Source organism: Dioscorea cayenensis, unplaced genomic scaffold (genome assembly GCF_009730915.1).
Source record: "Dioscorea cayenensis subsp. rotundata cultivar TDr96_F1 unplaced genomic scaffold, TDr96_F1_v2_PseudoChromosome.rev07_lg8_w22 25.fasta BLBR01000441.1, whole genome shotgun sequence".
Classification (NCBI taxonomy): Eukaryota; Viridiplantae; Streptophyta; class Magnoliopsida; order Dioscoreales; family Dioscoreaceae; genus Dioscorea; species Dioscorea cayenensis.
Genome location: NW_024086832.1, coordinates 17,028 through 39,562, shown reverse-complemented (window position 1 = coordinate 39,562; position 22,535 = coordinate 17,028). Strand labels below are relative to the sequence as shown.

Here is a 22,535-nt window from a genome sequence, read left to right as displayed (position 1 = left end):
CACACCATAATATAATATATAAAGTAATAAATTATTTACCGTTTGTAGTGTTTGTCTAATTAATTTCAAAACGGTAAATTGTTTAAAATTTCAATTCTCACATATTCCCCGCTTTTCATAAATATTTCAATATTATAGAACATGTTTATAATATAACAGTACACCCTATCAAGAAGAGATAGAATATTTAAAAATTATTTTTATTAATCACACTCAAATATCATATCACACTATCATTGTACTACTACACAGTCTACACCACTCCTCTATGGCTCTATCTAGTAAGACTCTAGCCTACTATTATTACACACTATATTTGTCACTCATTCACGCACTTTTGTCTCACTGAGCACTCACTCACTCTTCTTTTCTCAGTAATTACTCAACTTTCTCACTCAATTACGGCCTTAACTCTAAACACTTATTTATAATAGCTAGCATGCGGTAGTTAATGAAGAAAATTTGAGACATTAAAGTCGGTGGAGCTTGTTTTGCATCGATATATTATTTAAGGTTGGATATCAAAGTTTTTTGTTACTCTCTCTGTGGGGGCAAAGTTGCAACTGACAGCTCTATCTTTTTCTTGAGTTTTCCCAAATGAATGTTCTGTGAAACCACAATGAACGAATATCTCCATGTTCCACATGGCCCATCACTCTGATTGCTTTGTCAGCTAGTATATATCTAGGTTAAAGATAAATTCATTTTACCTTTGCTCTATAAGAAACAAGGACCTTTCAACTTAGTTATATCCTTCAAAAATTTCATTGCCCTGCTACTCTTTTAACTTGACAAACAATTTAAAAAACAAGAGGTTGGAACAAAATATCTCTGTTATGTTCATCCAATAATTGTTTCACCTTCTCATTTTTTTCTCCAACCTGTTCAGATCATACAATCTTGATTTAAAAATAAAAGAAAAAAAAATCTTTATATATACATAAATCTTTTGGTGTGCAATACACATCAGGTTCACTAGAAACATGTGTCTGTCTTTCCACAAATTCTAAGCACTAGTGGTATTATGGTGACTTATTGGGTAAATTAAGCAAAGACACCTCTTTTTTTTTTGAATTAAATATGGATAAACCACAGATTTATTAAATTAAAAGCGAAAATACAAGGAAAAAAAGTCGTCGCTCACCAGAAGTGAGGAGGAGCAGGGATACAAAGAAAGATAAAGAGCAAACAGAGAAAAAAGCTAAGTAAGTGGAAGAAAGCTGTCAGCATTTCGAGTCCCTACTAATATCAGACGTCAAAGCAACTACTCCCGACGTAACCCGAGGGTCAAGGTTGCCAGCAGAGGAGGAATCTTTTGCTCTAAGAAAGTTGAGTGAGCGCTTGATTTTCTGAGAGGCTTCATTTAGAACTTGCTGGTGTCTGTCTGCAGCAGTAGAAAACCAAGATAAAAGCATGTTAACAGATTTAAAAATAATGTTAATCTGCGATAAATCATTCATGTGAAAGATACGAGCATTTCTTTCGATCTAGATATTCCACAAGATAGCACGGGAAATGAGATCCCAAAGGATTTGATACTGAGGGTTAAGGGAAGATAACCAAGTCGTCTAGAGTAAGGGGATTGATTGTGGAAGAGGGGAGAGGTCTAGAGCTTGGAAAAAAAAAGCCCAGATGCGTTTGGAAAATACACAGTTGAGGAAAAGATGATTCAGGCTTTCAGAAGCATTGTGACAAAGGACACAAGTGTCCGACATGTTGTAGGAGATACACCTTTTCGTGAATAAGTTAGCAAGAGTAAGAATTTTGTCTTTCCCAGCGAGCCAACAAAAAAGAGTGATTTTGCTAGGGCATCGAGTTTTCCAGAAAGAGGGATAGAGCGTGCTACGTAATCCACCATCAATAAGAAATTTATAGAATGATTTAACAGAGAAATTTCCATTTTTTTCAAGGGACCAAGAAGGAGAATCGTCCTGAGAAGTGGAGCAATCAGGGATAATTTCTAAAAGTGAGGATAACGAGTCAGGAGGGTCTGGGGAGAAAAGGATCTCCAGATTTCTTAGATGTTGGGAGAATTGCCTGATGGTTATCCAAGGTGTTAAGCACTGAGAAAAAAGGTCCAGCCAGAAATCTTTGAGGAGGATCCCAGAGTGCCAGCGGTCAAACCAGAGGGAGGTGTTAGAGCCGCTTCTGATAGATTTGATCAAACATGAGCGAAAGGCGGGTAGGATGGAGGTCACACCTGCCTAAAAGAAAGATTTATTTCTAGGCGGGGAGTGAAACAAAAGCCCATTAAGTTCGATAGGGGAATAGTTGGAGTGAATAATTTGCCAAGTAAGGCAAGATTGAAATCATAAATATTCAGAATTCCCCAACCTCCCATATTTCGAGGTCTAGTGATCCTGTTCCAAGCAATTAATCTGATTCCTCTCGGGCCCAAATCAGGACCTTTCCATAGGAAGTCTCTACGAATCTTATCGATTTCTTTGATCACCCAAATAGGAAGTTTGAAGACCGACATCCAGTTGACGGGGACGGTGGAGAGAATAGAATTGATGAGAGTAAGGGGCCCCCAAGGGATAAGTATTTGGCTTTCCAAGGTGAGAGTCTAGAACAAACCATACTAATCAGTTTAACCCAGTCAAGGCGTCTTAGGCGCCGGCTAGAAAGTGGGATCCCAAGGTAAGTTATAGGAAGACAATTTCTAGAGCAGTTTAAGATTCTAGCTGAAGATTCATGTGGTTGGAAGCCATAGTTGGTTGAGTACAAGCAACTTTTCCAAAAGTTAATGGATAACCCAGATGACCCCTTAAAAAGGTAGAGGATAAGTTTGATGATTTGAAGATCCTCCTGACCTCCAGCAGAGAAGATAAGGAGGTCATCAGCATATTGGAAATGACAGAAATTAACCGTCTGGCTTAAGGGAACACCCACAAGGACTTTGGATCTAAGCGCATGATGAAACATAGCACTCAGAACATCAGCAGCAATAGCAAAGAGGAGAGGGGACAGGGGATCACCTTGTCTTAATCCCCGTTTACATCTGATATAACCCTGGATGCTACCATTAATGATGAACTGAGATTTAGCAGTACTCAGAATAGCGTGAGTCCAAGATAGCTATTTCGCTCCAATGCCTCTAGCAGCAAGGATTTCGGTAAGAAAGTTCCAATCTAAAGAATCAAAGGCTTTAGCAAAATCAACTTTGAAAGCGTATCCAAGAGATTTCCTTTTCTGCAAGTTGAAAATGATTTCTTGGGCCCCAACAATATTATCCGCAATGCATCTCCCTTTAATAAAGCCAGATTGCGAATCATCCACAAGATCGTTGATAACATTGCTAAGCATGTTGGCAAGGAGCTTAGAAATGATTTTACAAGTAGAATTGATAAGACTGATGGGTCTAAAGTCCGCAACAGTTCCAGGGGAGTTATTCTTAGCAATGAGAGCGATGTTGATCTAGTTAATACGCTCAAGGTTTAGAGAGCCATCGAAAAAATCACTACAAAGAGTAACTAAGGAATCTTGAAGAAGGTCCCAGTGTTTTTGGAAGAAGAGAATAGGGAATCCATCTGGACCTGGGGCTTTGTCAGGGTTAAGGCCAAAAACAGCTAGTTTAATCTCATCAATAGAAAAAGGTATTTCTAGATGGGATAGATCGACTCTAACTTTATAATCAAAGAGAAAATGCCAGTCGATAAGAAATCTATTGGAAATGGGGGTTCCAATGAGGGAGCGAAAGTGGTCAGTGAAAATTCTGCCAAATTGAACAATATCGTCAGTCCACCGATCATTATGAAAGATGCGAGAAATATGATTAAGATTTTTTCTGCCATTAGCAACATGGTGGAAAAATTTAGTATTGGAGTCCCCTTCTTTGAGCCAGGTGATTATGGATCGCTGTTTCCAGTAAACTTCTTCCTGTTTTAGGATTGTAAATAGCTCGGAGCGGACTTGGGAAAGTCGAGTATTTTCATCCTTAGATAGGGGTCTGCTTTCACTGGAGATATCAAAAGAATTAAGTTCAGAGAGCAGACAATTTTTAAGGAAATTAGAGGCGCCAAAGGTGTTCTTGGACCAAATTCGAAGTTTAGATTTAAGGAATGCTAATTTCTTGGAAAAGATAAAGGCACCACAGCCAACAGATTTGTTTATGTCCACCAATCAGTAATAAGAGAATTGATCTGAGAATCAGAGTACCAGAATTTCTCAAATTTGAAGAGTCGAGGGTGTTTGATATGATCTCCGAAATCGAGACAAATGGGGGAGTGGTCCAATCCAAATCTGGGGAGAACAAGCTGAATAGTTCTGGGAAAGAAAGTGGTCCAGTTGTGGGAATAAATGAAACGGTCAAGTCTGACCCAAGTAGGATTAGATTAGCTATTGGACTAGGTAAATCTTCTTCCACTAATAGGCAGATCAATGAGATCAAGGTCATTAAGGAAACTATGAGAGGCAAATAAATCGCTATGAGCAATAATCCCATTATTTTTATCGTTAGGGGAGAACACAGTGTTAAAGTCTCCACAGATAACCCAAGGAGTAGAGATGAGATTACTAAGGGAGCGAAGTTCGTTCCAAAAGTCGGATCTGATGGAGCGAGAGTTTGGTCCATAAACACTGGTACAAGCCCAAGAAAGATTATTAAGGCCACTAGTGAAACTAATGGAGATGGAGAAGGATCCCTTATGAATCAGGTTACCAAGAAGTTTAGAGCTATCCCAAGCAATAATAATACCTCCCGCCGAGCCTAGAGCCGGCAGAAAGTCAAAGGAGTCGATGTGCTTGCCCCCGATAGAACGCAGTAAGAACAGTGCATGTCATCTAGTTTTGATTCTTGAAAACAAACAATGTCCGCATGAGAGTTTAAGATTACATCCTTAACTAGATGGCATTTTGAGGGTTTGCCTAGACCTCTAACATTCCAGCATAAAATTTTCATGGGGAAACATTTAAGGTCTAGACGTGGGCCTCGAGGGGGATCCCTTGGGAAGTGCCCTAACAGATTCAAGAGAACGAATTTTATCTAGGCATTTGGTTTTATGAGAAGGCGAACCTAGAAATTTAATGCCACAAGAGTTACTGTAATTTAATAATTGAGCATCAGTCCAAGAAGAAATTACTGAATTAATAGGAGTAGGCGTACCTTCTCTAGGATCTTTTGGAATTTTTTTCTTAGATGAACGCAGTGGAAGAGGTACAAATCCTGCTTCTTCATTCCAGCGCCCGGACGGTTTCTTGGGTCTATCACTCCTTCTGATTTGCTTGGGATCAGGAGGAGGAATGAAAGGTAAATTTTCTTTAGGGGTAAAAACAGCTGAAGAGGGTCCTGGAATGACATCAGTCATTTGGACATCAACAAGTTCAGATGGGATTTGAGCTTGTTCAGTCAGAATGAGATTATCTTCCTCTAGGAAAATATCATCTTCCACAATATCATCTCCAAGGGTTCTTTCATCTTCACCCCAGTCAAGGAGTTCCTCATCAGAGTGGTCGTCAAGTGGGGAATTCTGGGGTGAAGGATCAAGAGCATAGAATTTATCTGAATTTATGCTAGGAACCAGGGTCCAGCCTTCATGGACGAATATCCATTTGTAACCAGTAGGAACAGGAATTGGAGGGGGGAGGGGTTTAAGATGTGCAGGTAAATTCTCCTGATCAACAAGGATGGATAGAGATTCCTTAGCAGTGTTATCAGGGTTAGAAGTAGAAGCTGCTGAGATATCATCACGAGGCAGTTGATTCTCAGGTAGAGAAGGGATAATATAAATGGGGTGTTGATTATCTTGAGGAGGTAAGCTGACATCCGATGGAGGATCAGGGATGTGCGGATCTCGAGGCATGTCTGTCTTTAGAGATGAAGAGGATGGAGGTTGTTCATCTCTAGACGCTTGATCAAGATCTAAAGGGTTGGATTTATTAGCAATCTGATCAAGATGGGAGGCTTTAATGAGAGAAATCTCATCACGAGGCGAATGATAGGGGACAGGAGGAATGCAGGAATCCTGGGAATCTCGATACCGAGGCAGAAGAGACAGAGGAATGGTTCCAAATATAAGAGAAGAATTCTCATCCCAAGGCAAATCAACGGCCATTGGGAGAGCATCATTCACGTTACTGTATGGCAACAGTGAAGATGCTTTCTCGGGAAACTCCCGAGTTATCACCGGAATCTCAGAGTATCCGGCGAACTGACGGATAACAGTGATGGGAAGGACTTCTCCCTGAGATTCGATAGCAGCTGCTCTCATCGGTTGGCCGAGACCGGAGCTAGGCTCTACAGTCTCGCCAATTAAGGGATCAACAAGAGGAGGTAAGAGGGATTCTTTACCCTTGGATTGCTTAGGAGCAAACACCCGGTTGCTTTGGACCAGAATAGATGAAGCCAGAGATGAAGAAGGGATCGCAGTGGCCTGAGTGGCTTTGGAACGAAGAATGTGGGCACTGTCGTCCACCAGATTGACGATGAAACTTCAAACGCCGACGTCGACTGTGATCACCAACGGGAAAATGATAGAAGGTTTAAGTCTGACAAGGGTTCGAAGGTGTTCAAGAGATATGTGTTCCTTCTTTTGAACGTAAATTAAATCGCCGATCGGACGGAGAACCTTTACAATGGAATCCCAGTTCCAGCAATGAAGTGGGAGGTTCGAGATCCGGATCCAGTTGTAGTTGCCTGCAGTAATTGAGTGCGAACCGAACTCCGCGGTCCAATGGGAGAGGCTGATGCTGCAGGGATCGAGGTGCGAGTTCAGGGACATAGGCTTCTCTTCACCACGGTGGCAGCGTCTCTCGCAGATGTCATCGTGAGGACGAAGTCGTTACTGAAAGGAGTTATGTGTTCACAGGCATCAGGGTTTAAGCTATGGGAGAGGGAGGAATGCAGTGAGCGGACGCTTGCGTTGCCGGAAAGAACCCTAACGATCACCATTTTTTTTTAGATCTTCTTTAGATTTCAAGATAGCTTCAGTGATGGGTAAAGAGACACGAAGAGAAGCAGGAGAAGTACGAACATGGACACGAAGGATAGGTTTGGTTTTAGACGGGTTATCTGGGGAGAAAAGCTTCGATTTAACTCTGTATTTCTTGGGATCAGATCGCGGTGGAGGAGTGTGGAGCGGACAACGGATGGCAAAGTGACACACGCCAGAGCAGCGCTTGCAGGTGAGTTGATGCCTACAATCCTTAATCTTGTGCCCAGGTCTCAGGTATTTCCTGCAGAATTCTCCAGATTCCGGCAATCTACGACGTTTAAGAGAAGAGGGAAAAGGTTCAGATGAAGGAGGAGAACAAACTGCATCGGCGTAGGAGGTTCCCTCTCTCACTGGGGATGCCTTAGAGACCGGGATGACCGGAGGATTCAGAGGAAGAGGCGGTGCGGCGTTGGCAGAAGGAGCGGAGGAACGGAAGTTTCTGCTAGATCTGCCGCGAAATCCGCCACGATAGCCGCCACGAGGATGCTGGAAGCTCCCAGATCCCTCTCTGGCGATGAATGAGGAGTCGCGAGAGCTACCGAGAAACCTCATCGGAGTGAAGTTACAGTTTAACGGAGGAGTTACACCTCTTCTATAATAATTTATATAATGTAAACCTGTAATAACTATCTAATAACTTGCTTCTTTTATGCCTTTTGATTAGTTCAATTAAATATAATGAATACGTTGAATTTGCTAAGTAATACATCATTTGTATGTATATAGATATTCAACATGTATTATTGAGTAGACATCTTTTAACATCAATCCAAAGACTTATTTTCTTCTTAAACATCAAGGTATATATTAACTCTCGAATACACATCTTTCTCTATGCAAGGCACTCACACAAATAATTAATGAATAAATAAATGTATAGATAAAGGGTGGCCTTTGGATTGATTTTTGGAGTATAATTTTTTTAAACTAGATAAACTACAAATTCTATTACAAGGTAACTAGTAAGAAATCCATGTGGAGATAGAACAAATAACTTACAATAGAATATGGACAATTGAAAATATTGATTTTTAATCAGTCATATTTTGCCACTAGTAAAATAAAGTGACCATTTACTAACTTTTTGTAGCGGTTTCATGCATGATGAAGAACATTGCCAAGCGGTGCCTTATCAACCTCAAAATTAAATGTCAAGACATATTAGATCACTTAGACCCAAGTTCAGTTTAGGTTATGACGGGTAAATAATTAGATTCAAGATTATCTAGACTTTGCCCTGTTCCATAACATGGGTCATAAAATTTGCTTAAGTCTGTCTTGATTTGCAACCTTAAAACCAAGGCCCAACCAAACCCATTCAAATTAATTTTTTTTTAATCAAATAAATAATAAATTATATAGAAAGAAGTTCATAATAATATTAGTATCAAATTTAATGTTTACAAACTACAACAAATTCAACTCCAAATAATGAAAATCAAAATATGTCCACATTCAAAACTATATATATAAACTCCAATTCAAGTCTTTAATAAATCAAATAACTTGTTCCAAATCAAATTATTTCATACAAAACAAACAAGTCACTTGCAATTGAAAACATGATGAGAATTTCTTTCTTTTTTTTTCATAGGCATTCAACTTGACATAATTGTTATCAATCTCTAATCAATAACATTTGTGCAAAATTGAACAAAAATTAATCAAAATAGGCTAGTTAGAAAAAAAAAAAAGTTAGTCTCTTGATCACAAAACTATTTTACTTATACAATTATTGCAGAAACATCATTTGCCTCAGCACTAAATTAAGCCAGATGCTTCATCTTTCAATTTTACTATAACTATTAAATAACAAATTAAGAAATCACAACATAATAATATCATAACAATACATCAAATTAAAAACAGTAAAATTCATCTACAAGAAGCCTCTAGCATGCATAGAATCATCAAAACAAGCAAGGGTTTAAGCCTTTTTTTTTTGTTTGAATGCACTCCTCAAATAGTTTTTGGGTGATAAAAAAAGAGCTTAAACAGCTGATTTATTAGAAAAAACAGAGAACAAACCTCTCACAATACAACAAAAAAGAAAACATAAAAAAAAGAAGAAAAAATAGAAACAACAACAAACCAGAGCAGGAAGAAGAAAGAACAACCAAGACAAGAAAAAAGAAGGAACAACAAAAAATTAAAAGGAGAAATCATGATCATGAACAATTTTCATAAGCCATCTAGGCAGATCTCTCCCTTGATGAAACAAAGATAACATGTGGAGAGAAATGCTATGTGACGCTAGTCTAGCTGCAATTAAACACCAACTCTTCGGAATGAGATGGATTCTAGGAAAGCCAATGTCTAAAATGATAAACTTGAGAAGATCTATAGCCTGACTGGTTCGCCAAGTAAACATAGAATCCGTGGTTTTAAGAGCTTCACAATTTACCTAATAAGCTTTAATGCTTCAGTGTAATAGTGCATTATAAGACTCCCTAATAGAATTTTCCAACAAATGAAGAAAGTTGAGCTTGGATTTGTCATCTACTGGTACTTCCAAAAGGCATCACAGATGTGGCTTATCTCCAAGATCTCGACATTTTGAAGATGAAAATTGTATCACTTTCATGTGAGCTAGCACAACTGAAGGAATTGAAGTTTTAAATATGCAAAAAGCTAAAGCTCAGTTATGTAGAAAAGGGTCTTATATACGACTTACACAAACTAGGGGTGCTTGAGCTACAGCCTTTTGACTCTGTTCCAGCAAAATGCGTCTAAGGTTATATGTAGGAAATGTGAATAGGATACACTTGCTTGTCAAATCTCTTATGTTTTTCAATCTACTATCAGAATCACCTACATGTTACATTCAAATAAAACAACTACATGAATTAGAATACATTCATTTAGGATCTTTAAATTGCAAGAATCGTGTATGCATTGAAAAATTAAAACTGACTGTATGTAGCAAGTTAAAGGAAACAGTCATAAATGGAAGTGAAAGTGACCGCAAGAAGCTACATTTGTGGGATCTCAATAACTTGAATAAGATCAAGTCCAATTAAGTGGAATCCATATGCTATGCCCAAAAGTTGCGAAACTTGTTTATAGGCAAGTGCAAGAGTTTGAAAAGCCTTTCTTAGGTTTTCCACGTTAACTTTTGCGGCCTTTGCTTCTCTTATGGCTCTTACCACTTAGGCAACCAAAGATTGGGCCCTGCCAAGGGAGTCAAGGTCCCATGGGTGGGCTCAACAACAAACTCTGATCAGGCTAGGCTAGCCTCAGTGTGAGTTTGCACAATAAACTCTTATTAGGCTAGTTAAGCTTCCCACTAGGTTCGACATACTTCAAACTCTTTTTTACTATATTGGCTGGCCTTTTCATCTTTTGTCTTATTCGCTTAAGGCGGTAGATATCCTTAAAAAGAAACATAAGAGTAATTTTAATAATTAAAGATGAAGGATGAATAAAACATGAATAAAAAAATGTGCATCTTTCGTCAAGCAAGCCAAAACATTCCAAAGAATAGTTCTAAAGAGAATATCACAAGTATCTCTGGTTTACCCTGTAAGGTGGGTCCTCAAAGTTCCCCACATATCTGCAAGGGAGATGGGGAGGTTAGTGTGGACCCATTATTGTTATTGTTAAAATAATAATAATAATAATAATAATAATAATAATAATAATAATAACTATAATTATAATAATAATAATTATTATTACTTTAATAGCTTTGAATTTAAATTTGTCCAACACTTTCTCTTATCCTCAGAAACCACTGAATCTATGTGATTTGATTATACCTGTAGCCATGGATCATTCAACTTTATTGTTTGTTTTTTTTTGAAAAAAAAACTTTGCACGAACCCTTATCTTCTTCTCCTTTATTATGTGTTGGTGCCGAAGGCTAGCACAATTGTGGAGAATTTGTTTTTATTTTATTGTTGAGGCAGGTTACTCCTTGCATGCATATTAATGTCAATAAGTTGTGGACTTTGATAAGCTACACTTCTTTATTCTTAAAGATTACACATTGAATATTTTAGTCAAGATAACACTTTCTGTTCCTATGCATGTCAAAAAGGTATGCTACTTTGTCACTGTGTTGCCTTGGATTGGTTACTCATGTTGATTCATTGGATATGCCCCCAGCTAGAGCTAGGAAGCCTTTCTAAATTATGAGCATAGCCCTTTCCTACGGGGAGAGTTGTACTTTTTGGGGATAGCATCATGCTTAGTTTTTCTTTATGCAATGTGGCAATGTGACCTATTTATTATTACAAACTAATAATAAATGGATATCATCTTTAATTTTCTTGATCAATTGTTACTCTATTTGTTCACATTAATAGCATTATGATATCAATGTAATGCAGGTTTGTGATTTTGGTCTCTCAAGGTTGAAGCACAACCCATTTTTATCATCAAAGTCTATTGCTAAAATTGTGAGATTTGGTCTTCACTCTACTACATTTGAGAAATTATATAATGCTTTAATTCGACACCTCACATGTCACAGCCCGAACTCAGCCCAGCGCGGACAAATAACTGTGAACCCACAAGGTAGAAACCCCACATGCACGCAAATTAAGAACAATTTGATGAGCTTCAAAAGGCCCAATAACTAATCCACAGTTCAAAGATTTAAAAGTAACATCATGTTGCAAAACATGAACCAGATACATAAATGTAAAGAAATTGAATCTTTAAGTCCAAAACATTAAGAAAATCCAAATATCGGCATCCAATAAACATTTTGCAAAATACAAAAATAAAGAGAAGTGGTTTTCCAATCATTTAAGTGTCTCCAATTTACTATGGCCATTTGTTTTACCTCGGTGGCGCGGTGCGAAACTATAGTCTCAGTTACAAAGTTCATATCGACATGATCAATATTGACCCCTATTAACTGGGTTAGAACATAGTTATAATTGGAGGCTAACTTAATGTATAACAATAATTTTTGCAATATCCCACTTTGAGAAACTAACAAGTATTTTAAAAATAACAACAAATAAAAAAATAAGAAATAAATAAATAAAAATAATAAAAATAAATAGATAAATAAATAATTAGATGAGTGAAATTGTAGTTGACTGCTAATACAAGTGACAAAATTTAATAGAAACCCAAACTAACCATGCTTTTTAAGATAATTTAACAATTAACAAATAACTAAAAGCTAAAAGAATTAGATTAGAACATCCAACTAGACGTGGCCATTTTGAACCGAAACCGTGGAACCGAACCGGAACCGAACCGCCAAAAACCGAACCGGAACCGAAAAAACCGTGAATCAGTCCCTAAAACCCGAACCCGGAACCTTCATATAAGGTTCGGTTCCGGTTTCAAAATTTAAAAACCGTGAAACCGGCGGTTCCATATGCGGTTCCATATCGCGCTCAACCCGAGCTCCACATACTGCTCAACCAAAAGGTTCAAAACAAAAGTTCATATTATATTATATAAATATAATATGAATAATGTCATACTATATAAATAATGTCATTTATGATTAGGTTTTTTTATTTTGTTAATATCATTAATTAGTAATTAATTAAGTAATTGCATGTTTAAAGATATTTTAAATAATTAATTAAAGATATTAACCAAATTGATTATTGATTAGGCTCGATTCGAATACTTGATTAGTCGATTAGGTCTCGATTTATGACATTCGTCCAACTTATATGTCATCGTGCCATGCGAAACTTTGATACTCATGCAAGAGGATAAGTTATAATTAATTGATTATGCCACAAATTATTAGTTACAAATTAAATATGGATTTATTAAAAATAATTTAATTAACGAGAAGTACTTAAATATTCAATTCTTTAGTAGATTTCCATATTATTTTTTTATAATTTAATATAAAAAAACAAAAGACTAGACTTTTATATATCTTCCGTTTTGAAACTTACAAAAATTAACATAGTTCATATTAAATTATATTTATTTTATATAAATGAAAAATATACTTTGAGTAAAATGTTCTCATGTAAAAAACATTTGAATCATTAAAAAAATATATAAATAAATAAAATAAAATAAACATGAATATATATGTGTATATATATCAATTTACCTGATTTTGTTGATCATTTAAAGATATATATATATATATATATATATAGATATTCCAATATATAGATAAAACTCCCAAGATTTTTCAATTTGTAGAACTATGCAACTTATATAAGTATACTAGAAATCAAAAAGAAAAAGGAAAAAATAAAAAAATAAAAAAACAATTCCTAAAGAAAAACAAATAACATACATGAACATTAAAAAAATAATAACAACAAAATAAATAAAACATCTAAAACTTTTGGGTATACTAGTATACCTACTAACTTAACCTACTATCTTATATTAGTATTAAAATTAATTCTTGTATTTTTTTGTGTTAATTAATTTGAATTATTGAATTATTTAGTTTTAAAAACGAACCAGTATGACCAGTCAAACCCGGAACCGTTGAACTAAAACCGCTGGGAGCCGGGAATCGAAAACCCGAACCCGGGAACCGAACCGCCAAGAACCTTGCCTGGGAGGTTCGGTTCGGTTCAAAGCTTTCTGAACCCGAACAGCGGTTCGAGGAATCATGAATCGGCGGTTCCTGAACCGTGGCCATGTCTACATCCAACCATTACAGTCTTAAGAAAACACTAAACTTAGTGTTTACCCACCCACATGTTCGGCTTTAAAACAACAGCTGATTTTCACAAGTTAACAACACTAGCCTAACAGTGTGGTAAAACATTGTTTTAATTAATGAGTAGCATTAAGTTAAGGTCATTATCTGAAATAGTGCCCTGATGTGACACACATTAAAAACACAATAATGAAAAGATTAACTAAGGCACACAAAAAAAAATTGATGCTCAGACATATAATTAATAACCCTCAAGCTTAACTGATGGGATCAATTAACACCATCACAAAGGCTAATGCTTTAAGCATTGAACGGGGCATGATAGGTGGACGGAACTGGGAGTAACCCATGCAACTAATAACATATATAAATACATGTTAGCATGCAAGGTTAAGAAGACCACTAACATAACAATAACATTTATTTCCAGAACACCAAAAGAAGTGCTTATCCATGCCAACGTTGTAAAAACCTGGTAGGATCTCCAATGTAAATAAATGAAATAGAACAACTCAACAATGGCAATAACCAAGCTATTGTGAAATGAAAAATAACCCCAAAGTTCACAAGATCCAATTTATCAAAGCCTTAAATAATTTTTGCTCAAGAAGACGGCGGATAATACACAAGTACAAAATTAAAATACATATAACTGAGATATATATATATATATATATATAGATATATATAACAAAATATAGTTGAAAACTAAATGTGGAATTACTTACTTGGAATAGCTCCCATTTTAACCCACTCCCAAAGCCAATCAACCATTCTTGAGATATCCTATAAATGGCAACCAAATTTAAATGCTCAATGGCAAATTAAAACCCACTAAGCATTTGACTACACCAACAATGACATGAACTAGTGAGAGCATCCTAAGCACTTCTTACTCAAAGGAAAGTAACTATTAGGCTTGGGAAGACATGTTGTCATAGCAAGGAAGTGATGCACATAAGCTTGAATAAACATCTAAGGTTCACACAATTAAGGTAACTAGACTTGATGAAGAAATGAAGAAAATCTAACAACAAGGTCTCCAAGGCATTTCACAAGCACCTGGTGTGCATGTTCAAAGACCAAGTGTTAGCACCTTTTTGGCAACAACCATGCTAAGAATAATACATACATTCCAAGAACACACAAAGATAGAATTTAGCTAGCCAAGCAAGGATTCTTCTAAGGCTTAGCACATGCTTAACCAACACAAGGCTTACAATTCAAGACAAACATCACAATGCAACACACAAAGCATGAGAGATAAGATTTCAATTAAAAGCAAAATGAGAGCTTGCTTTACCCAAATAGCTATAGAGAAGAAGCCACTCCACTCTAGAGCTCTCTCTCCAACCTCCAACCAATCAAGTTCTCCAAGGTTGTAGCAAGATGAAGAAGAAGATGAAGAGAACCTTGGCCTTGAAGCTTGGAATTTTTAACATTTCCCATGCCAAGAAATGGTTTCATGGTGTGGCCAAAGGAGAGGGAGGCATGGTTGTGGGGGTGAAGTCCAACCAAGAGATGGGCAAGCGGGAATGTTCTTTCTATAGTGGAGACAGGACATGGTAGGGAGGAAAAAACAAAAGAAGCAAAGCATGGTTGACCATGCTTGACTGGTGTAGGTCTCACATCACATTCAACTCTCTAAAATCTCCATCCTATTCTGTTTTAGCCTGAATGGATGGCAGTACCTAGGGGTGGACATGGGCCGGGTGACCCATGAGCTGGCCCCTGAACCCAAAATCAAAAAATCTGAGGCTGGGTTTAGAAAGTTGAGTAGCGGGTTGAGATCGAATGTTTTAGTAGATTAATTCAGCTGGGTTTTGGGTCGGATAATTTTTGACCCGACCCTGACTCGACCGAATAAATAAATAATATATATATATCATATATTATTTATAATATATATAATTATATATATAATAGTAATAGACTTGAAAAAGAGTAAAGCATTTATAATCACTTTGTGTTGTATTTTTAAAATGTTTGAAAAAAATTTTTAGGAGTTGTAGTAGTAGTTTTATTTAGTTATTTCAATTATTTCATAAAAAAATTATTTATTTTTGGGTCGGGTTAAATTTGGGCACTAGGCTTAATGACAATCAAATGGGTCGAACTTGGATCAAAACAATTTAGTCGAATATGGCACCAAGTCAACCCGAATATATGGGTTATATATTTAGTCTAGCCCACTACGACCCAGTACTATGTCACCCTAAGCGATTGCAGAGGTGTTGTGTAATAAACCATCAAATAAGAAGTGAGTTTCTGTATCAATAGTTACACTTAAGCAAATTATTACTTCTTAGATATTTCAAGTATATATATCATAATTTTATTTGGCCTGGCTGCACTGATTGATGTGTTTGTTTACTTGAGCCATTTTTGAGCCATTTTCTTGTTACGCTTAAAACCTTCAATTTTCGTTTTCTATGGATCATCTCATATATATTTATATGCACGGTTTCCTTCCCATCTTAGGTGTGATGTGTGCCGCTTTGGAATAATATTATGGGAACTTGCAACTTTGGGGATGCCTTGGCTTGGTATGAACTCAAGCAGATGGGGTGGGTGTTGTTGGCTTCCAGGATTGCCGTGTTGAGATTCCAATAGAGGTTAATTAATCTTCTCGTGGCCAAAATAATCTGGCAATGATCCGGCCATTCTCTCTGAGAGCTTTTTTTTTTTGTGAATCATCTCGTCATCAAAATCTATCCGAGAGAGCGGAAGAAACCCTCAATCCGATGAAGCTATTCAAGAAGCTCCACGATCATCATGGCCGCTCTAGTTAGGTCCCGGTTCCTCCCTCTTCGTCTACGCCCCCTCTGCTGTCTCCTTCTTGCGCCTCTGACCACCATGAGGTGGCTGGTGGCGCGGCATTCCCGGCTAACCCTTCTCCGCCTTCGCCGTCCAATGCTTCACGGCTTTCTCCTGCTGGAGACTTTATGATGTCTGAGGAGGAGTTCCATGTGCAGCTGGCACTGGCGATCTCGAACTCGGAGTTTAGGGTTGATCCTGATCGGGATCAAATCCGGGCGGTGAAGATTCTTAGCTTGGGGAAGCAGCGGATGGATCTGATTCGGGAGCAGGATGTCTCTGCTGATGTGCTTTCTCGTCGGTATTGGGTGAGTTCTTTTTGACTTGTTCGCTTTGGAGCTTGAATTTTTCATGTTTTAGTTTCTGATTTAGGTTTGATTATGCTTACGAACAGTAGGAAATTTAGAAATTGTTGTTTTGGAGAGGAATTGCAACTTTTTCTGAGAATTTAGGGTTACCTCTGGCCATTGGTAGAGTGATGTAAAGAAATAAGCGAACTTTACTTTTTATTGTGATTGGTCTTTGTTGGGTCTTTTTACTTCCTTGTTTCTCAAATATTTTTCTCATTCATGGATGGCAATAACCTTACACAATCTAGAATGTGAAGAAGATGGTGAGACCTAAGACAATGATTGGAACTTGAAAGTCCATTAACTTTGCAGTTGTAGAGTGGCAGATGTGGCACTGGACTGTCAGCATTTTTCCGCCCATGAATTTTCTATGGAAATAAGGCTCTATTTTACATGAGGGAACTCTACAATATCCATATCCTTCCTTGATGACCTGGGCCTTACGAATTAGGATCATCCAATTTGTTTAAATGTGGATGCTTGACTAGTGACTACTTTTAACCCCCACGTTTGTCCGCTATGATTAATAAAAGACCGTGCAATTAGTGGAGGATTTCATGTTTCAGCTTGCTTGCCTACATGTTTTGCAATCTCAAATATCTTTTTCAATTTAATATTCTATAACTGTACTTATGTCTAATGCTTGAAAATCAACACATTCATTTATGATATTATTATAAATGATTTTGCAAATTGCATGTATTCCTTCAAGATAAGCTTTTGCCTTTTCATGTGTGATTTCTCACACTTTCACATCTTGTTTATGCCTTTGAATGTAATGATAATGTGCATATGTATTCTTTAGTCTGTTATTTTTAAATAGTGAAGGAGAGATTCCATTACTAGTGGCTCTCCAAAATGGAAATCTTAGCTATTGTTGTCAATCATGCTATCGATCAAGATTTTGTTGAGTTAGAGCAAGTAACATAGTTTATATTGCTTGACTGCCCTGTTGAGGTAGGCTTTTTAGTTCAAAGAATATATGAACTTGCAGCCAGGCATATGGGTGGCCCTGTAAAGGATGCTAGTATCATGTTAGCAAGGTGGCTGGAGAATAGTACAGAGTTACGAACATCACTACAAACAAGTGTATTACCTATTGGTTGCATAAAATTATGTCTATCTTTTCATTGCAATTTGCTCTTCAAGGTCAAGCATCATACTATTTTAAAATGAGGCTTCTTTCATTATTATCACTACATTATGGCACACCATCCATACGATAAACACCATGTTACTTAACCTCTTTTTCTTTCTTACCTTGTTATGAAGTCATACCCATGCAAGGGCAAAGTTGGTGTTCCTTGCAAGTTAGTCAAAGGAAGCCAATACACTGGGGTTGACGATGATGCTGTTAACATAATAAAATTAGATACCAGAAGGTGTGTGTTTATGTTTTTCAAGTAGTGTTGCTCTTAAAGGATTAGTACTTGCTAAAAATAGTGAGTTCTTGTAACATTTGGGGTTAACTAAGTTATTCTTGAAAGCACATTTAAAAAAAAAAGTTAATGATTTCACAAATAATTTCTCTTTTTTTTTTAATTTGAATGTGACAGCTTTTACCACTTGTTATAAGTATCTCTCTTAAATGCCACTTGCTTTGTGTATGTAGTTGCATAACTAGGAATCATGCATAAGTATAACTATATATTTCCCCTTCATTTTTTTAACTCCTTTCTCAGAAGGGTTGATTTAATACTATTGCCTCTGCAAAAGTTTATTTGACTAAAAGAGTTGTAATGCATTGAAATGATTTGGCTTTTTCTTTTTCTCTTTTTGGTATGATCACAGTGTCCCTTCAATGAGGAAAAATAAAAATCCAATTATGTTAGTAATAAAGGAATTGTTGTTGAAATCGGTCACTTGTATGGTGAACTTTGGTTGTATTCGTATAAGTCATGCTTCTTGTCATTGTTAATGAAGACTAATTATACTTTTCACAACAAAGACGTGGTGTTTTCTTATTCTCAATGCCTAATGTCTTCTTTAACCACTCACTTCTTCTTTTGTTCTTTTTTTAGAAAATTATTGGTTGATCTCATGGTGGACCATGGCATTCTTAAGTTCTGGTAATTCAAGACTAGTAGAAAACTCCAATTCCTGGACCACAAATAAATCAGGGGATGACCTACCAGGATCCACAAAGTTATATGAAAATGAATCTGGAGCTTCATCATGTGATAATAATTTCTAAGATAAAAGGTCAAGGCATGAGAAGGCAATACTAGTACCTTCTGTTGCAAGTAGTGGAATATCATCCATAACAGTTGGTAGTAGTTCAAGTTTAAATGCAAAGGGTTTGTCTTTTGATCAGCTAAGTCAGTTCCCTTCAAAGCAGAAAGGCATTGCTGTAGCAACTTTGGATGTTAATAATTAGGTTAGTGAGAAACTCAGCATAGTACCAAGTTTACATAATGTTGAAGATTCTAAAAACCTTTTTGCTGAGTTGAACCCTTTCCAAGAAATTGGAGTCAAAAAAACTTCTGGACCACCAAAAATTACTAATAATAGAAAACATGAGTATCAGAGGTGCAAAGAAAGCATTGCCCAATTACCTGCAAGGCCTCAACATCCGTTGATTTGTAAAAATTGCCCTGCTTGCAATGAGGTTCCAAACACAAAGCAATATAAATATGTGGAAGATATTTTATTGAGAAAGAGATAGAAGTGAATGATCTTAATGCTTCCTCTTCTCATCAATCAATTGCATATGGGAAGGCATTGCTTGATGGTTGTAGTGGAACTTGTAGCTCATTTGCCATTGGTAGAGATGTTGCTGAGAGTAAGATGAATGGTGCCTCCAATACTGGTCGTCCTTTTGAGTTCAACAAATCGAACATTTCCTCCGGATTACATCATGATCTGGTAAGATGTATATTGGCCAAACTACTTCACAAGCTAGTAAACGACTGAATCAATGATCAGAAAGAAAAAAAAAAGAAATGAAGACCATATGGCTTTGCAAAGCTCTGCTGAAATGAATGAATGAATAAATGACATTGAAAAACATGATCGAAAGAACCACTTCAATGATAATTTTTATGGGGACAGACAGGACATTGAGGAAACTAGAATTCTCTTCCTCTCCTTCGGAAGTAAGGTCAAGCAGACTTGATTCAATGCTTGATGATGTGGTGGAACCAGAAATCCCATGGGAACACCTTGTCATTGGTAGAAAGATTGGCCATTTTCTTGTTGATAATTGTGAAAATAGGAGAAATAGTTTGTATATTTCATTAGCAAAGGAGTACAAGGATATATATAGAGAAATATTAGGGTTTTGTGGTATAGGCCCAATATAGCCCATTAACCAAATATAAACTATAACATAAATCTAACACTCCCCCTCAAGCTGGAGCATATATATCGAGCATACCCAGCTTGTTACATAGATTACTAAAGATTTTAACATTTAAACCCTTGGTGAAGATATCCGCCAGTTGCTCAGACGACTGGGTATATGGCGTAGAGATGACTTCTTTCAGTACCATATCACGAACATAGTGATAATCAACCTCCACATGCTTGGTATGCTCATGGAATGTTGGATTATTTGCAATGAAGATGGCAGCCTGGTTATCACACATCTGCATAGGTATTGTGATAAGGAATCCCAACTCAAATAAAAAAGGCTGCACTCAAACCATTTCACAAGCTGTCTGTGCCATTGATCTGTACTTTGCTTCTGCACTCAATTTCGAAATCACATTCTATTTCTTGCTTAGCCAAGTAACCAAGTTTCCACATAAATCGGACGTAGACTTTCTGTCTCCTTTATCGCCAACATAACCCGAGTCAAAATACGCTGCAACATCTAGGTGACCATGATTCATGTAGAGAAGACCTTTGCCAGGAGTTCCTTTAACATATGTAAGAACCCTTAGAGCACCCTGCCAGTGAACATCTCATGGCTCATGCATAAACTGACTCAGGAGTCCAACTGCGTAACATATATCAGGACAAGTAATAGTTAGATAAATGAGCTTGCCAATCAGACGTCTGTATTGACCAGGATCTTTGAGAAATGGGGAAGATGTCTCCCAAAAATGTGGTGACTGCTCAATAGGTGTGCTCTCTAGTTTACAACCCAATAAACTAGGCTCCTCAAGTAAGTCCAACACAGACTTCCGTTGTGAGAGCGTCATCTTTTCTTTAGCATATGCAAACTTAATACCAAGGAAGTATCTAGGTTGTCCCATGTCTCGTGTAACGAAATGTTTAATTAAATGCTCCTTAGTTCTCTGAATGCCCTGGTGATCACTACCCGTTAACAAGATGTCATCGACATATACCACAAATACAACACAACCGAATGAAGTGTTCTTATAGAACACATAATGATCCACATTACACCTGCGAAAACCATCTGCAACTGCAATTACACTAAATTTGTCAAACCATGCACGAGGACTTTGTTTTAGACCATAGATCGCTTTCTTGAGCTGGTAGACTAGATTCTCCCCCTAAGCAACATACCCCGGAGGTTGCTCCATAAATACTGTCTCAACTAAGTCTTCATAAAGAAAGGCATTCTTCACATAGAGTTGACAGAGTGCCCATGATCGATTCATAGCTACCGACAGTAGAATGCGAATAGAATTCAGACGAGCAACCGGTGAAAAAGTCTCAGCATAATCAACACCATAAGTCTGAGTAAAACCATGGGCCACTAACAGGGCTTTATAGCGATCAATTGTACCATTCGCTTTGTGCTTGGCAGAGAAGACCCATCGCAAGTGACAACGCTAGCATCAGCAGGGCGAGGCACAAGCTCCCATGTACCACGAGATCTCAAGGCTTCCATTTCCTCATCCATTACCGTATGCCATTGTAGAAGCAAACGTGCATCCTGGTAGTTCCTGGGAATTGACTCAGCAGACAAGGAAATAGCAAATGTGCGGAAGGACGGGTGAAGATTATCATAAGAAACAAAATGTGAGATGGGATGTTTAGTACAAGAACGAATACCTTTGTGAAAGGCAATGGGAAGATCAAGAGACGGATCTGCGTGGTCCGGGGAGAAGACTGGAGGGGCGGAGCTGGCGGTGGTACACGTTGGCGTCGATGATAAACCTGTCCAAAATGACCATCATCTGTATCCAAAGGAGAAGGCGTCACACTAGGCATAGGCACGAGGAGGAGGGGACCAGAAGCGGGGATGGGGAGAAACAATATCGAGATGACGTAGTTAACATATCGTGAGAAACTGAGTTAGAAAAAAATGATTGAGACTCAAAAAACGTAACATCCATAGACATAATACTTCCGACTAGTTGGGTGAAACAACCGGTATCCACGTTGGGTGCAGGAATAACCAACAAAGACACATTTAAGCGCACGCGGGCGCAACTTGTCCAAACCAGGAGTTAAATCCTGAACAAAACCAACACAACTGAAAACATGAGGGGACAAGTGAAACAACTCGGTATCAGGTAAAAGACGACATAGAGGAACCTCTCACCCTAAGGGTGCAGAAGGCATACGATTAATAAGATAGACTGCAGTTAAAATAGCATCAGACCACATATACATAGGAACATTACGCTCTACCAAAAGAGTGCGTGCAACATCCAAGATGTGACGATGCTTTCTTTCAGCAACCCCATTTTGTTGAGATGTGTGTGGACAGGTGGTTTGATGAATAATCCCAAAGGAAGCACATAAAGAATTTACAGTAAAAGAGAGAAATTCTAAAGCATTATCGGTACGAAGACATTTGAGAACAGTGGAAAATTGATTTTTTATTTCCAAAATGAATTTTTGAAGGACATCAGCAATAGAACGATGGTATTTTAACAAATATACCCATGACACTCGGGAAAA

The 22,535-nt window shown here is 37.4% G+C and overlaps 1 protein-coding gene and 1 long non-coding RNA gene across 2 annotated transcripts; one reads left to right on the top strand and one right to left on the bottom strand.

The window, feature by feature from the left end:
* Nucleotides 1–1,277: 1,277 nt before the first annotated feature.
* LOC120254426 lies at nucleotides 1,278–15,089 on the bottom strand. The gene is made up of 3 exons (XR_005534613.1): nucleotides 14,849–15,089; nucleotides 14,274–14,331; nucleotides 1,278–1,384 (listed from the first exon to the last, which is right to left on the bottom strand). It is a non-coding gene; the product is annotated as an uncharacterized LOC120254426 (long non-coding RNA).
* An 881-nt stretch (nucleotides 15,090–15,970) lies between these two features.
* Nucleotides 15,971–18,119, top strand: LOC120254422 (probable serine/threonine-protein kinase SIS8). Its single transcript, XM_039262537.1, has 2 exons — nucleotides 15,971–16,670; nucleotides 17,985–18,119. Exons 1-2 carry the CDS (start codon nucleotides 16,491–16,493, stop codon nucleotides 18,117–18,119), a joined length of 315 nt encoding a protein of 104 aa, XP_039118471.1. The 5' UTR covers nucleotides 15,971–16,490.
* Nucleotides 18,120–22,535: the final 4,416 nt, after the last annotated feature.

Coding starts and splice junctions, on each gene's coding strand:
- LOC120254422 (XM_039262537.1), top strand. CDS start 16,491: ATGATGTCTGAGGAGGAGTTCCATGTGCAGCTGGCACTGGCGATCTCG. Junction 16,671..17,984: donor TGCTTTCTCGTCGGTATTGG/GTGAGTTCTTTT, acceptor CTTGTTATGAAG/TCATACCCATGCAAGGGCAA.